Source organism: Dipodomys spectabilis, unplaced genomic scaffold, assembly GCF_019054845.1.
Source record: "Dipodomys spectabilis isolate Male_0828 unplaced genomic scaffold, ASM1905484v1 ptg000081l, whole genome shotgun sequence".
NCBI classification, from domain to species: domain Eukaryota; kingdom Metazoa; phylum Chordata; class Mammalia; order Rodentia; family Heteromyidae; genus Dipodomys; species Dipodomys spectabilis.
Genome location: NW_024870758.1, coordinates 17,236,860 through 17,254,084, shown reverse-complemented (window position 1 = coordinate 17,254,084; position 17,225 = coordinate 17,236,860). Strand labels below are relative to the sequence as shown.

General features: G+C 37.0%; 1 protein-coding gene across 2 annotated transcripts in view; it reads left to right on the top strand.

The window, feature by feature from the left end:
• The window catches only part of Neb (nebulin), a 212,847-nt gene that overhangs the window by 81,689 nt on the left and 113,933 nt on the right, over window positions 1-17,225 (top strand). Inside the window, exons 54-68 of one of the 2 annotated variants that reach the window (XM_042683485.1) lie at window positions 555-662; window positions 1,011-1,322; window positions 2,016-2,219; window positions 2,632-2,736; window positions 2,821-2,928; window positions 3,917-4,228; window positions 4,590-4,793; window positions 5,261-5,365; window positions 8,656-8,763; window positions 9,619-9,930; window positions 12,177-12,380; window positions 12,907-13,011; window positions 14,533-14,640; window positions 15,844-16,155; window positions 16,683-16,886. In XM_042683485.1, the coding sequence (XP_042539419.1) occupies window positions 555-662; window positions 1,011-1,322; window positions 2,016-2,219; window positions 2,632-2,736; window positions 2,821-2,928; window positions 3,917-4,228; window positions 4,590-4,793; window positions 5,261-5,365; window positions 8,656-8,763; window positions 9,619-9,930; window positions 12,177-12,380; window positions 12,907-13,011; window positions 14,533-14,640; window positions 15,844-16,155; window positions 16,683-16,886 (2,811 nt within the window). The remainder of the gene's footprint in view (window positions 1-554; window positions 663-1,010; window positions 1,323-2,015; window positions 2,220-2,631; window positions 2,737-2,820; window positions 2,929-3,916; window positions 4,229-4,589; window positions 4,794-5,260; window positions 5,366-8,655; window positions 8,764-9,618; window positions 9,931-12,176; window positions 12,381-12,906; window positions 13,012-14,532; window positions 14,641-15,843; window positions 16,156-16,682; window positions 16,887-17,225) is intronic. The other variant, XM_042683487.1, reaches the window with a different exon arrangement.

Below are 17,225 nucleotides of genomic sequence, written 5' to 3'. Positions count from 1 at the left end.
TGTAAGGTTTTCTAACTCAGTAATAAAAATATTTAAATATTAAATTTCACAAGTTATGAAGACTGTGTCTTACCTACAGATAATAATCCTCCTTCAGAATGACTTGTAGCATGAGGTAGTTACTGTTTCATAATACATTAGCCATGCAGAAGCAACCACCCTTATGCACAATTTTCCTCCACTAGAAGATTAACGTGGAAAGGCATTGCTCTTATTCTAGCAACTTATAATGAAACACTCAGCATTAATTGGAAAACAGCGCCTAAATTATAATCCATTTCATTTTTTCTAAAACTTGGTCCCTGTTGCATTCTCATAAGTATTGGAGAAGAACTGACATTTAATTTTGTGCATTGAGGTGATTATAGAGCTTAAAAGTTTAAAATGGGCTCATTAGCAATCTGTAGCCATAATTTCCAATTACTTTTGGGTTATCTAGTGCACAGATACTATTCTCATGGACTGTTAAAGCATTTAGCATGTTGGACTCATTATGTTGCAGTTGCTTATGAAAAGTAATTTTCCCTAAAGTGATCATCTTTTTCTCTCAACAGAAACTCTATCGAATGGGTTATGAGGAACTAAAGAGAAAAGGTTATGATCTCCCTGTGGATGCTATTCCAATCAAAGCTGCCAAAGCATCTCGGGAAATTGCTAGTGAAGTAAGACTTTATCTCCCACTGATATTGATTGGATTTTAATTTATCATTTCAAAGCAATCTTAATGTAATTATAAATTGAACAAAATCATCTAAGGGATAATAAATTAAAGCAGAGTGAAATGATCTTAGGTATGCAGTTGTAGGATGGGAATAAGATTAAAGGTACATTTATTATATGTGGAATTTATAGCTAAAGTTAGCCTTTAATCCCTCTTATTTGAAAGCTGATATTTTTGGCTCTCCAGGCTTAGTGAGATCTTTAGAGTTAATGAGCTTTGTAATTTGCCACAATAATGGCAACAAAAGTTAATTTTGAAAGGAATTAGACATGTTTTATTTTTCCTTTAGTACAAGTACAAAGAAGGCTTTCGCAAACAGCTGGGCCACCATATTGGAGCCCGGAACATTAAAGACGACCCTAAAATGATGTGGTCCATGCACGTGGCCAAGATCCAGAGTGACAGGGAATACAAGAAGGACTTTGAGAAGTGGAAGACCAAGTATAGCAGCCCGGTGGACATGCTGGGGGTGGTGCTGGCAAAGAAGTGCCAGACTTTAGTCAGTGATGCAGATTACAGACACTACCTGCACCAGTGGATTTGCCTGCCGGACCAGAATGATGTCATCCATGCTCGACAGGCCTATGACCTCCAGAGTGATGTGAGTCTAATTTTCCTTTGCTCAATTACATGATATGTCTGCTTTCCTAATTATCAAAGTTCTCTGAAGTGAAGGGAGTTGAGTTTCTAGAACTAAGTTCTAAATCCCTGGATTCATGCTCAAAATGTGTTCTGCCACCCAGACATCTGTAGGTACCATTATTGTACTCCAGGGGCTTCAATGCATGCCTGTAGATGACTAATGTAGGCATAAAAAAATTGACACATTCTCTATATGCTTTGAAGGTTTTCTGAAATTTAATATGCATTAAAAAATCAAAATATTCCAATTGGAAGCATATTTTGTTGATTTGTAACTCATAGCTAACTTTTGAAATTTCTAAAAAAATAATAATGTAAGCCAGGTGCTGGTGGCTCATGCATGTAATCCTAGCTACTCAGGAGACTGAGATCAGAAGATCGCAGTGCAAAGCCAGCCCAGGCAGGAAAGTTCATAAGACTCTTATCTCCAATAAACTACTCAAGAAAGTCTGGAAGTGGCACTGTGGCTCAAGTGGTAGAGTGATATCCTTGAACCAAAGAAGCTTAATTAGGGACAGTGCCCAGGCCCTGAGTTCAAGCTCCAGGAACAGTACAAAAAAATAAAATAAAATAATAATGGCATATAATATGAACTTTTATTTCTTTAGGATCATATGCTTAACATTTCATGATTTATCACTTGAAATTTCAGAATTTGTACAAAGCCGATCTTCAGTGGCTAAGAGGCATTGGCTGGATACCTACTGGTTCTCTTGAGGATGAGAAGAACAAAAGAGCTACTCAGATTTTGAGTGACCATGCTTACCGTCAGCACCCAGATAAGTTCAAGTTCTCTAGCCTAATGGACTCCATACCGATGGTGTTGGCAAAAAACAATGCTATTACCATGAACCATGTAAGTCCTTTCTTTGCATGCCGGAGGTATTTTTTGGGGAGGTGGAAACTGAAATCTATTTATATAAGACAATTCATAAATATATGATATGATATTAAAGTAGGTTTTAAGTAAATGTACTTCTTACCAAGCAAGATTGACGGTGTCATAAATTCTCACTAAGAATCAGACTACTCCAAGAATCCAATGTATAGCCTACAAAGTTAAGAAGAGAAAGAAACAGGATAGGGGATAGGATGGGTAGGGAAGGGATGAGTGAGAATGTTGTAAGGAGTGACATTGATCAGTGTATATTGTATTCATAAACTGTTAAATGACAACTCCCTTGTACAACCACTTAAAGATAATTAAAAAAACAAAAAAGGATCAGACTATTAATTACAGACATATGCTTGTTATGTCTTTGTTTTAGCACCTCTATACAGAAGCTTGGAATAAAGATAAAACTACCATCCATATTATGCCAGATACACCTGAAGTTTTACTAGCTAAACAAAACAAAGTGAATTACAGTGAGGTAAGCAATGTATTTGTAGTACAAGATAAAGTTTCCTTACAATGTACTTTATAAATCAAATATAATTATTTCTGTCTACTGCAGAAATTATATAAACTTGGACTCGAAGAAGCCAAGAGAAAAGGCTATGACATGCGAATTGATGCCATTCCCATCAAAGCAGCCAAGGCCTCCAGAGATATTGCAAGTGATGTAAGTACAGCTGATAAGCTCTGCTTTGAATATCACTTTGTTTCTCTTGGATCCATCATGGAGCAAGTGCACTATGACGTTAAATCCCTTGCTTATAGTTTATCTTTTTTTTAGGAAATAGATGAAAATAATGGTAATAAAATTCTCATCATGAAAGCTAAATTCTAGCTATGGTGGAGCCCATAGCACCATTTCAAAATGTGTCCATGTCCTACTGAATACTTGACTATAATTCAGATATTCATTTTTAGTTACTTACATGATATATTTCTTGTTAATAAACTTACTATAGAGTTCCTTCCAAGGCTGGCCTATGCAATGAATGGGTAAATAGCTCAGAGTCAGCCCATCCATATGAACCACATGTCTAGGCATGTTGGCTATAGGCATTTTCTTTCCTCAACAGAGATTTCCACACTTCTCTTAACATTGTTATGCTGTCATTTCTTTTTTTTAAATTTTTATTTATTTTTTATTGTGAAAATACTGTACAGAGGGGTTACAATGTCATTTCTTTTGTCCATGGATAAAAATGTATTTTCCTTTATTTCAAAAATAGTAGAGGTAATTATAACATAAATATCAATGATCAATAATCAGAGAAGGGTTAAATTGTTAATGTATGCCATATAATGAAACCCTTGTTGCTATTAAAATCATGTTTATGGAGAACATTGAGTGACAGAAGAACACTTACATAATAACTGAGAAAGCAAGCTAAACCCCATACAATGTCTGACTCATATTCTAATTTTATTGTCTTTCATATGGAGGCATCATGAACAGTTTGCTCTGGGTGGTAGAATCATGTTTCAATTTAAATTTTATTTTTGGTATATTGATTTCATTTATTTTCTAAATAGTTTATAACATGCAAATATCCACGATATACCTAATAGAAATGTATTCATTTTAGTTAATAAAATAACTTAGGGCTGTTTTAACTAAAAGTCAAAACAGATAAATGAGAATCTTTTTCTTCCTGCAGTTCAAGTACAAAGAAGGCTACCGTAAGCAGCTTGGACACCATATTGGTGCACGAGATATCCACGATGACCCCAAGATGATGTGGTCCATGCATGTGGCCAAGATCCAGAGTGACAGGGAATACAAGAAGGACTTTGAGAAGTGGAAGACCAAGTACAGCAGCCCAGTGGACATGCTGGGGGTGGTGCTGGCTAAGAAGTGCCAGACTTTAGTCAGTGATGCGGATTACAGACACTACCTGCACCAGTGGACGTGCCTGCCGGACCAGAATGATGTTATCCATGCTCGACAGGCCTATGACCTCCAGAGTGATGTGAGTATTGAGGATGATAGGAATGTGAGAAATTAGTGAATGACTCCCCTTTGACAAGGTAGCCGTAGGTTGCTTCAAGCTCACCAGCCTCTGCAAGGAGGAAGTAGCACATCTGCCTTCTTTATGAGCATTCATCCTTTAACCTTCTAGGCTTGCTGGCCTACTAAATTGTATTTGCAGGGCTGAAGACACAGCTTCAGTGAATGCCTGCCTAACAAGCACGAGGCCCTGAGTTCAAACCTCAGTGCTGCCAATAATAATAATAACAATAATAAACAATAGTGTTCTAGAATTCTTGTCCTTTAAATGAAAATACATTCCCATGAGAGGATAAATATTTATGGAGTATTTATGTCAACAGAATATGTACAAGTCCGATCTCCAGTGGATGAGAGGCATTGGCTGGGTACCCATTGGCTCTTTGGATGTGGAAAAATGCAAAAGGGCCACTGAAATTTTGAGTGACAAAGTCTATCGTCAGCCACCAGACAGATTCAAGTTTACCAGTGTGACTGATTCTCTGGAACAAGTGTTGGCTAAGAATAATGCCATTACTATGAACAAGGTAAGTGAGTCTTCAAAATTCAGAAAATGAACCTCAACCAAAGAAGAAGGAGTGTGACTGAGCAAAGTCACATGAGTACTGAGCAACAAAAGGTGTCTGTACAAAATCTATCCATCATCTCTCTCTCTCCTTCTCTAATCTATCATCTAACTTCTAGTGGAAGCATGTCACATTTATATTTTAATATTTCCTTCATGCCTTTGATAAAAATTACATATTTTGTGGCTAAAGTCTTTGCATAAAACATTCTTTCAACTATTAATATTTTCAAATTATTAGAAGTCTCTTATAAATATCTCCTCCATGATGAACTAATTGAAGATGTTTATAAAACACAAATGTATGTAAAATTCCATAATCTTACCTTTGTTGTTGTTGTTATTCACAAACTTATCATGGTCCTGAAATTCCTATTAATTATGCATTGATATTTTTTGTCCTGATGACTTATGTATTTTCTTTGACAGCGTTTATACACAGAAGCCTGGGACAAAGACAAGACCCAGATCCACATAATGCCAGACACACCCGAAATCATGCTGGCAAGAATGAACAAGATAAACTACAGTGAGGTGAGAGCAGATGCTCATTCCTCCACATTTGCACAGTTTTATATTTCAATTATTTCAATGGTGACATAATAGTAAATGGCAGCTTTATAAGGAATCCTTTTTTTTCTTTATATAAATACCAACTTTAACATTTCTTTATCACAATCATAAATGGTCTGTGTAAATAAGAATTATAATTTTGGGAGTACAGATAACAAACATAATTAGTTCAAAGAGATTAGTGGAAAAGAGATTAAATATACCATGTTCTTTCATTGGTTTTTAGTGAAGAAATTAGCAATAAACTGAATACATATGTATGTCATCTTAATATTAAAGCAAAGCTTTAGTAAATTTTCCACGTATGGGTATTGTACTTAAGTTACAGTTTAGGGAAAAAATTTAATTGTGTGTGTGTGTGTGTGTGTGTGTGTGTGTGTGTGTGTGTGTGTGTGTGTGTGTGTGTGTGTGTGTGTGTGTGTGTGTGTGTTGGTCCTGCAGCTAGAACTCAGGGCCTGGATACTGTCCCTGAGTTATTTTGCTCCAGGCTAATACTGTACCACTTAGCCACACCTCCACTCTAGCTCTTTGGTGGTCTATTAGAGATAAGAATCTCATTGAATTTCCTGCTTTGGCTGGCTTTGAACTGTAATTCTCAGATTTCAGCCTCCTGGGAAAATTTAACATTTCAATATATAACATTAAAGGACTAAAATCACAATATTACCAAATAACACAGAGAGAGACAGAGATTTTGAGAATCTTTGTGTACATATTAACAAGCCCATTTCCTTTTCATTTCTGATGAGCACAGGGACATCTTGGATTTCAGAATCCCAGATGCTGGAAGTGGCGCTGTGGCTCAAGTAGTAGAGGGCTTGCCTTGAGCTGAAGAACTGAGGGGACAGTTCCCAGGCCCAGAGTTCAAACCCCATGACTGACAAAAACAAAAACAAAAAACAGAATCCCAGATGCTTAGGCAAAAAGGTCACCCTCCCTTCCAGGACTGGAGATCTCACCCAACAGGTTGTCAGTCTACTTAGGATTTCCCAAAGATAAGAAGCTTTATCATATGAATCAGCCCATTTTTTTTTTTTTGGTGGAAAATCCCATTCAGATGTGCTTTTAAAAATTATTGTTATTGTAAAGGTGATGTACAGAGTGGTTATGGCTACATAAATCAGATAAAGAATATGTTTATTTTTGAACACTTTCACCTTTCCTTCCTGCTCTGTTTTTCCCTCCTGTCCCACAAGTTGTATAGTTCCTTTTCAACATAGTGTCTAGTGAATATCACAGCTTCATATATCAAACCACTTTTCTCTCTGCAAATGCAGGAAATCCTCAGAGGCTAGCAGAAATGAGCTGTGCCCAATCCACAGAGAGAGGCTAGCAAGGGGTCCTCCTTTATTCCCTCATTTCAAGTTCTCTTCATAGTCCTAAGTGTTCCTGGAAATTCCTTATGTGTTATCCCTGGTAAAATGTGACTCAAAACCAAACAAAATACTGGGAGTGAGGAATACCATTGTAGAATAGAGTGAACTATTCTATTTCATCTTCTGGGTATTTGACATTTGTTTCTACACTCTAGGGTACATTGGCAATTATGTCACTACTGGTGCATGTGAACTTGGGATCAATCAACACTACAAGACATTTTACATGGGCTAATGCTACATTTCTTCTACCTCACATTTGTACACTTAGTCATTTAAATCTCAGCTCCAAGACTGATATTTCCCTCCATACAATTTCTTTTTTAAATTGAGGCTATAAGATTAATTTTCTGATAGCAAAAAAATAGAATATTATACTTCTGCTTATATAAAATATACTTGATACTTAATATATTTCAGATATAATATACAGGATTTAGATTCAGTAGCCACCATTTAAACGATTTTATTCTGGAAATGCAGATTTGTGTATCTAGTTCTTGTCACCAAAAACTAAAAACATCAAGCTCCTTTCTCACATCAGAAAGCACTGAACTTTTAGCCTAACCATTATTAGAAGTTCTTATTTTGTTTGTTGTGGTAGTGGGGCCTTGTGGTTGCTACCAACTGAGCTATATCTCTAGCCAAGAAGTTTTCAATTGTTACAGGAAAACATACATTGCATTCTGACATTACGAATATCAGGAGATCAGGAATTTCTATGAGTTACCACTTAGCATTTCTGAAATTCTCAGCTGTCTTCTTGAAAAGCTCCGAGACTTTTTGTATGGCTACTGGTTCAAAGAAGCCCAGGGAAAATTCCCGTTTGAGTGCTTATCCTTGCTTGGTCTCCTTTGCCTGTTTATTCTCAATCAGTTAAACTCTTTGTATTTCTACCTCATTTAAGACAAGATGATACAATGTTAATTTAATATGAAACTCAAAAATTTGTGTGTGTGCCTGTATTAGGACTCAAACCTGGGTTCTCATATCCTTGCTTAACTGTTTAATTCAAAGCTGACTTTCAATCACTTGAGCCACACTTTTACTACCGACTTTTGCTAAGTAATTGGCGATAGGAATCTCTTGGTTTTTGTCTTCCCCACCTTGATCCTTAGATTTCAGCCTCCTGAATAACTATAGAAGTAAGCATCAGAGTTTTCATATTTCATAGCCCAACCTCTGATTTTTTGGTTCATTCCTGGCACTTTTCCTGGGGGCTTTACGCCCCTCTTTTATTACTTCAATTCATTCACTCCCATGTGAATTAAGTTTTCTTTCCCCTGCCATTGTGGTTTATAGAAACCTGCCTCATCACCAAGATCCAACTCAAAAGTCACCCTTCTTTCAGGAACTTCCTATTCTTAGTTCATAATAAGTGACCACTTCCTGGAGCTCTTTGTTCGTGATATGGCTAAAATACCTCTGTGCTAGATTTCTCACTGGTTGGTGCCATCCTAGATTATTGGTCTCTTACCAATTCTCCAGAAGTGTCAAAGCTGAGAGAGCCCTCATCTTTGTATTAGATTTCCAGAACAGCCATGGGCACAGAGTCTGCATGGCATAGATTGAATTAAATTAATTCCCACGAACAAGAGTTCATTTAAATTTTCCTACCTTAGGCCTGTAAGCTTTGGTAACCTAATACATTTGAATTATGCTATATGTATATAGGTAGTTTGATATAAATTTGAGAATAAAAATCAGATATAGTATAGAGAATAGTAGTCACAAAAATAAGAGTATTACAGGTTTTATGTGTGGAGAATTTTGTGATTTATTTCAATGGTCTATCAATTTTTGGATGTGAATATCAACATCTGATTTTTTTCTCTTTTCTCTTCTTCTTTCTTTTTGCTGTCGGCCTAAATTTAGAGTCTGTATAAACTCGCAAATGAAGAAGCAAAGAAGAAAGGCTATGACTTACGGAGCGATGCCATCCCCATTGTGGCAGCCAAGGCCTCCAGAGATATCGCCAGTGATGTGAGTTCTAGTCCCTCTGTTCAATCGATCTCACATGCAATTTTAAGTGATCAACATTATTCAAAAGAAATTTCCTTTGAAAATATATCAGGGATTAGAAATGGAAGATGTAATGTTTCTGAAAGAGGTTTGTAACCTGTAGAACACAGGATCTTCTACACAAACTGTTCTACCAAGAACTGAGAAGGATGCATTCATGTATGTCCACTACAACACAGCTGCAGATGTGGAAATGTCTACATAAAAGTGGTCACTGGGCTTGCAGAAAGCAAAATGCACATGCTTAGATTCTCAGTGAGATTGGGATCTGGCTTTATGTAGCACATTCATAGGTAAATACTGCATATGATACTTATTATAATTCATCTTGTAAGATTTTAAGGGGAAGACCATGGCTCAGTACTAGAGAAAGGCTAATGACACAAGCTTACATACTTAGCAGTAGCTTCTAGCCAAGAAGCCCTACTTCGCACTGTAGAACCAGTGTGCTCACTTGTTACTTCTAGACTGTGTGAGGCACAGACCACTGTTATACAGATGAAGGCATACTATCCAGGAATATGATGAGACTCTGTTCTCCATGTTGAAATAACATATTAGCAGCTCACTTCAGGTTGGCAGTGGTGGACTCTGACACCCCAGAAAAGGGATTTTTAGTAATTACAGCAAATGGTGGAATACTAACAATTGAGAAAGATTCAGAACTCTTTATGAAGCCCTCCCCCATCTTGCTTATTCAAGTTAATGCTTATTACTGAAAGCTAAACTCAAATGAAAAATAGGATAATTTTTTTTATAAGATGTTTGGTCTCTAAAAGTTTAGAATAAAGCTTGACTGGTGAATTTTCTCTTCAGTACAAATATAAAGATGGTTACCGCAAGCAACTAGGCCACCACATTGGAGCTCGGGACATTAAAGATGACCCCAAGATGATGTGGTCCATGCATGTGGCCAAGATCCAGAGTGACAGGGAATACAAGAAGGACTTTGAGAAGTGGAAGACCAAGTATAGCAGCCCGGTGGACATGCTGGGGGTGGTGCTGGCTAAGAAGTGCCAGACTTTAGTCAGTGATGCGGATTACAGACACTACCTGCACCAGTGGATTTGCCTGCCGGACCAGAATGATGTCATCCATGCTCGACAGGCCTATGATCTCCAGAGCGATGTGAGTACAGTATCTACCAGAGAGCTGTGTATAGAAATACTTCATATAAAAGTTATACTTTCTAGACCACCCATTGAACTATCCAAGCTAGGATTCTTTGATCATTAAATAAGGTTTGAATCTATTTTAAATATCTGAATTGCTTTCTTCTTAATACATTGAGTTCCTTATAAGGAAATAGATCTTCTAAGCTTGAGTTAGTCTATAAAACTGGAATCAAACATTGTTAGAATTCAACATCCACCTGAAGGAGGTACTTTTTTGTTCTTTAAAGAGGAAAGAAGCTAGCAAATTTTTATTTAAAAAAAGGACTTCAGAATCTGTTGTTGGCTTTCTTGTCAAATGAAGGAAGCTATAATTATTAGAACTTTAATGCTGGCTACAGAACTACATGCTATTCTTGTGTCTGAAAGTGATTGATGGCTTCTCTGCGGCTCTCTTCATGGTGGAACTACATGGCAACAACAGAGCTTTATACCTATTGGAGGCTCAAACTCTAGGTGTGAAAAGCACATTTCCTGTACTGTGTGTTTTATAAACATTTGAAGGAATTATTAAGCATTAGGAAACTTTGGAGAATAGATCAATTCACCATAATTGTCTGTTAGTTGGCTGTTCCAGGAATCTGTAAAGCCCACATGAAAAACTCCCACATCTGTACCTTCCCATGGACAGAGTGCTGTGCCTTGCAATTGTCTTCAAGAAGAAATGCTTTTGTTTCATGTAAAAAGTAGTTTAAATAGGTGGGTGTCCCTCATACAGTGACAATATTGGCAGACTGCCTGCCAACTGTCTGTCAGTCCTTTATCTGGATTGCCTTCTTTCCATTGTGATTGGTCTTAATAATACAGAGGCATTTGAAAGTTAGAATGGCTTCTGAGGTATAAAATGTTACTGCTCTCACTCTTCCTGCTGCTCTTTATGGGGTGATAACTAGTCAGTGAAAGATAATTCCAATTGCCTTTTCCTCTGTGAAGTACCACTTTACATTTTCTGCTCAGCTGCAGATATGGGTGAAAATCTTCCAGTGAACTGATCAGAGGTCCAATAGCATTGTTGTGAGGCAGTTATAATATTTAGCAAGTATAGAAAAATCTGGGAGGCTGGGAAGGGAGATGAAGGGTAAACAAAGGAGGAGGCTGCAATGCTTGGTAAGAAATGTATGCATTATCCTGCCCATGTAATTGTAACCCCTCTGTACAGTATGTTCTCAAATAAAATAAAATAAAATTTAAAAAAAAAAAAGAAAAATCTTCAGCAGGAAAATAATTTTAAAGTGAGAAAGATATGATATGACAATTCTAAAAAGAAGTTCATGTTTCCTATCCTGAGAACTTGGTAGGGGAGCCTGGACCAATAACATAGTCATTTATTGCCCTGACTCTCGAATAGTATTATATCTATCAAGGGTCTGCCTTGGGGCATCAGAAATTCCACATCACTTTTTTTCAGATTTGGTGTGGGGCTTGAACTCAGAGCCTGGGCTCTGACCCTGAACCTCTTTGTGCTTACTGCTAGTGTTCTACCACTTGAGCCACAGCGCCACTTCCGGTTTTAAGTGGTAATTTGGAGATAAGAGTCTCACAGAGACTTTTCTGCCCAAGCTAGCTTCAAACCATGATCTTCAGATCTCAGCCTCCTGAGTAGCTAGGATTACAGGCATGAGCCACCAGCGCCTGGCTTCCACATCATTTTTATATATCACTAACTTCTTTCTCTTTTCTTGAAGGAAGTTATTTTGAAATATTAGGAAAAAGTACATACAAAGCAATAATACTGGTCACTCCAACCACCAAAAAATCCTCCTGTTCATATAATTTATTCAGCTTGTTAAATGTGCTATTGAATATCATTTAATATTCTATTGATAACTTTGCTCCCTGCATCAAATGATGCTTTGTTAGATGCAGAGCATTTTATTTGGCTAGGCAAAAAAATTGATGTGTTAATAGCCTATTATTTGACACTAGTGTTCTTTCCCATTCATGGGGACATTATATAACAATAACATTCACTGGAATGACTGACAGCTACTGGTGGTATCAGCTAATGAGCTGAAATATCTGATGACTTTTTAGGAGACATTTCTGGGTCACTTTGGAACACGATTTCTTTTTTAGCCTACCTACTACAGTGAGCTTGTTTTCTATTTAGAAAAATGGAATCATACTTCATTGTTGGTGTCATTTGCAATATTACATTATTTTGGTCTTGGTGAAGTTTCTGCCTTGGTTTTCTCTTCTCAGAATGTTTACAAGTCCGATCTGCAGTGGATGAGGGGCATTGGCTGGGTCCCCATTGGGTCTCTGGATGTGGTCAAGTGTAAGAGAGCCACTGAGATCCTGAGTGATAACATCTACCGCCAGCCTCCAGACAAGCTAAAGTTCACCAGTGTGACGGACTCTCTGGAACAGGTGCTGGCCAAGAACAATGCTCTCAACATGAACAAGGTGAGCTCCCAGCCACCCTCAACCTCCTAAGATTCCAAAAATGTTGTTAAGCTTTAGCGACTATGGATTCAAAATTATCCATGTAGGAACAGGATCACATTCAAATACATACTTAAAATCTTTTGAGTCAGAGATGGGAAACTTTCTGCCAGGAGCCATTTAGATATTTAATTGTAAAAGAAATTGTAGACACAAAATGACAAATGATCAATATAGGTTAACAGGCTGCAGACAGCTCACAAGAGCTGATGAGAAGCATGTATGCTTGTTTCCTCATGTACTAAATAATTCTGTGGGTTCTGTGGATTTCACACAGCTTTTGGGCCAGGGTTTTCCCCATTTCTGGTAAATTGTCATTATGGAGTTTTAACCTTGATAACTAGCAATAAGACTTGAACCTCTAATGGAATACCTTACATCCAAATCTGATTTATTTTTTTCTAAGTAGATCAATAATAACCCTGCTTTAATATGATTTTTTGTAGTCCTTGTCTCAATGATTTTTCAATCAAATCTTTTTTTATAGCGTTTATACACTGAAGCCTGGGAAAAAGACAAGACTCAAATTCACATAATGCCTGATACACCAGAGATCATGTTGGCAAGGCAGAACAAAATCAACTACAGTGAGGTAAGGACAAAAATTGTGCTGTTATACTGACTATGCTGGCATCATTGTTTTTTTTATACTTGATTTTATGGAAACTCTTGGATCCAACTGCCATGGTAACTATGGCTCAAACACCTACTCAACTTTTCACTCATTGGGTTAAATATTGTATTTCATAGAATTCTGCAGGCAAACTCATCACATTATGTTTTCAGTTTATAGCTATTTCTACAGTTTTAGTGAAACTGAGTAGTACTTTGAACTTTTCAAGAACTAATGATCACTAGATAAAATACTGTCTCATTGATACTAAAGCAGTCTTTTTTATTTTCCTAAAATTCAAATTCAACTGAATATACTCTATTTTCATTTGCTAAATCTGGCAATCCTACCAATGAGGTATACCAATTCCCCACACAGGTCTTGAATAAAACTTAGATATAAAACAAAGAAGTAGAAATATAAGTCAAAATCTCCTCCTTTTTTGTATACTAAAAGTAGATTAAAGAACATATTTTGTGAAAGCCAAGTGAGCCTGCTAAGTACACATCAAAGATAGGGTTTTCTGCCCAGGTATCAGCTACATGGGGACATTCAATCTGCTCCACGCCCTCGTAGAGGTGAGTGAGGCCCAGCTTACAAGGCATGAAGCTGGTTCCCAAAGGAAGAACAGGAGAGCTGAACGGCTCTGAGCATGACCACTAACTCCATCCCCACCAGTCAGATAAGTCAGCAAGTCACTGTATCTCTTCAGGGCAGAGCGAATAAGAGAGACAAAGGTAAATAATCAAGTTTCTTTACTAAAAGTGCTCAAGGTGAGGAAGAAGTGTTTTCTATCAGAACACTGAAAAATAGTTATGTTTCAAGTAAAACTCAATTTTATAGATACAGGTTTTATAATCTCACATAACTAAAATTTAGAATCTTAAACTTGAGCTTATAGCCACATTAACTGTGTTTTAAATTATGCATTAGGTTTTTAAAAAATATTATAAAAATGTTACTTAATTTTTATAACATCTGAAGTAGTAAAGAAATGAATGAGTATATATCTTAAGGCTAGAGGTTACACTCAAGCAATAGAGCCCCTGTCTAACAACTGCCTTAACTTCAAATCACAGTCCAATCCAAAAAAGTATGTATATTTTATACATGAATGCATAATATTAAACATATTGTTCTGTCATTTTCTTTCCATTTATATGTATGAATTGATGCTTTGTCTATGAATCTATATTAGTTGTATTGATGTATATTGATATATATTAATCTGCAAATTATATCTTTATCTGTAATAATGCATATGAAATAGATTAATATATCAATATAGATTAATATCCATTCTTATATCACATTTACTTCTAATGCTAGGGTTTTTTGGGGGGGTATAATATAATGTAATTTATTTGCTTTTCACTGTTTCCAGAAACTTAGATTGTTTCCACTTCTTTTCCTTTCAGAATTATGTTGTGAGTCACTTAGTACCCTCCAAATTGTTGCTGTCTGATCTTTTCCTTTAACTCTTTGACTCTCTTTCTCTAGAGTCTATATAAACTCGCCAATGAAGAGGCAAAGCAGAAAGGCTATGACTTGCGAGTTGATGCCATCCCAATTGTGGCAGCCAAGGCCTCAAGAGATATTGCCAGTGATGTGAGTATCTAGATATTTATATGGATTAACAGAGTAGGGAGAAAGCTTATCGCTAATCAAGAAGAACCATCCAGATGCCAGTTATAGCAACATTGACTTGTTTTTTCTAATCAATTTTTTTACTTAAAAAAACACACCTATTTTAACTCAAAATTATCTAGCTCTCATAGGGGAGGAAGTATCTTAACTGTGATATAAAATTGAATCCAAATCTATGCTTTTAATATGTATAGTTGTAGAAAATTTACCTTCATATTTTGAGCATGGAGCCTTATGGAAATAAGGAACTATTAGAATAGTTATTAGGCATAGCTTGGTTCCACACATTGGTTCAACACCAGTGAAGACCTGCTTTAGCACAGGCTGGAAAAATTCACATTTTACCCAAAACATAATCTGTATTTTTGCACACCTTTTCTTTGAAAGCTCATCTGATATCCTCCCTTTTCAGTTCTTTTAAAATAAAATACAAAGACAACCAAAACAAAGAATGGTGAACTTGAGATTTCTGCAGTCTCTGAAAGAAGTGGCTTCTTTGGTAGAGAATTTAGACCAATGTAAACATATATTAGGATGTATGTGATAGTCTTGCCTAGAGAGAAAGTATTGAGTCAGCTTTTTTTATCCCACCAATAAAATGTTCTCCTGCTCAGTTATAGTTTATTTTTTCATTTAAGGAATTGTAGGCAGAACACAGCCTAATTTGATCTCCAACAGAGCAGGGCTTGAGGATCAGAGACAAGGTCCAGTCAATTTCAAGGACTCTAATAACCCAGAGAAAGTTATCAGAGCCATATATGGGAGGGCGCATGGGAGGGCTAAGTAGCCAGGAAATGCTATCTGCTGATTCAGGAAATAATGTTCCCAAAATCACATACATGAAAGATTTCTGGGTTGGTTATTTCACTAGCACAAGATGAGGAAAATACATCAAACCAATAATGATTCATTTTCTGAAAAGTGTTGCTGCCTTTATTTCCAGTAACTTAGGTCTGCAAGCCCTAAGATTATGTAATTCGACCTATCTTCCCATTAGATTATTGTTGTGAAGTCTAATCAGAATTTAGGTTAAAGAGTTAAGTTGAGATATTTCGATATTCCATTTCTCTTCAAGTTAACAATATTAAAACAATGAAGTTTTTAAGTAATTAAATTCTTCACTTTATTCATTTTTTTGTTTTTGAAACACCACTTTTCTTTCAGTACAAATATAAAGATGGTTACCGCAAGCAACTAGGCCACCACATTGGAGCTCGGGACATTAAAGATGACCCCAAGATGATGTGGTCCATGCATGTGGCCAAGATCCAGAGTGACAGGGAATACAAGAAGGACTTTGAGAAGTGGAAGACCAAGTACAGCAGCCCAGTGGACATGCTGGGGGTGGTGCTGGCTAAGAAGTGCCAGACTTTAGTCAGTGATGTGGATTACAGACACTACCTGCACCAGTGGACGTGCCTGCCGGACCAGAATGATGTCATCCATGCTCGACAGGCCTATGACCTCCAGAGCGATGTGAGTGCCTGAGATCCATGATAACCAGACTCATGGCAGTGATGCATAGCAATACATAGACATTAGTCTCATGCTGGAGTCCTCAAAAGGTTGCCCTGTCTTGTCTCTGTTCCTCATATTTTTAATGCCCCTTATTTGACTTAAAAAAGATAATTCAGAGCTGAACTCTGGTGGCTCACAGTGTAATTTTAGCTACTGAGACTAAGATTGGAGGATCATGGTTTGAAGCTAGCATAGGCAAGAAAGTCCCTGAGACTCCTATCTCCAATAAACTACTCAAAAAAATCCAAGAGTGGAGCCCTGGTTCAAGTGGTAAAGTGCTAGCCATGAGCAAAAAGGCTCAGGGACAATGCTCAGGCCCTAGGACTGGCACACACCAAAAAAAGCAGTATCTTGAGATTAAGTCCAATTTTCCTTTTATTTTAAGGCATGGACAATAAAGTTTAAGTTTTTCTATCACTTGCATTTTTTAAATCACTTGATATAACAACTTCCGTAATACTTGCTTCTGTGCTCTATCTCTGCAGAACATTTACAAGTCTGATCTGCAGTGGATGAGGGGCATTGGCTGGGTCCCCATTGGGTCTCTGGATGTGGTCAAGTGCAAGAGAGCTGCAGAGATCCTGAGTGATAACATCTACCGCCAGCCTCCGGACAAGCTGAAGTTCACCAGTGTGACGGACTCTCTGGAACAGGTGCTGGCCAAGAACAATGCCCTTAACATGAACAAGGTGAGCTCCCAACCTAGGGGAAAATAAAACAGGCCTGTATGTCATTTTGAATGAATGATTATGATTAGGTTAGGTTTTTTATTTCATCTAATTAAATTGCTATTAAAAAATAATGACCTGGTTGAGTTCTCTACTGCTTTATGTGAGCATTCCAAATACAAGCAGGAGAATTTCTGCTTTGGTATCTTTTGTATAATACCCACTATGCATAGGATAGCTGCTTAGGGCTCAAATTGTTTGAAGTCTCTTAGCATTATACATCGCTTGATATCAAGCTTTATTTCCTAGGTACCTATCTATGGGAGCATAGAACAAATAAATATGATGAAAATCTAGAAA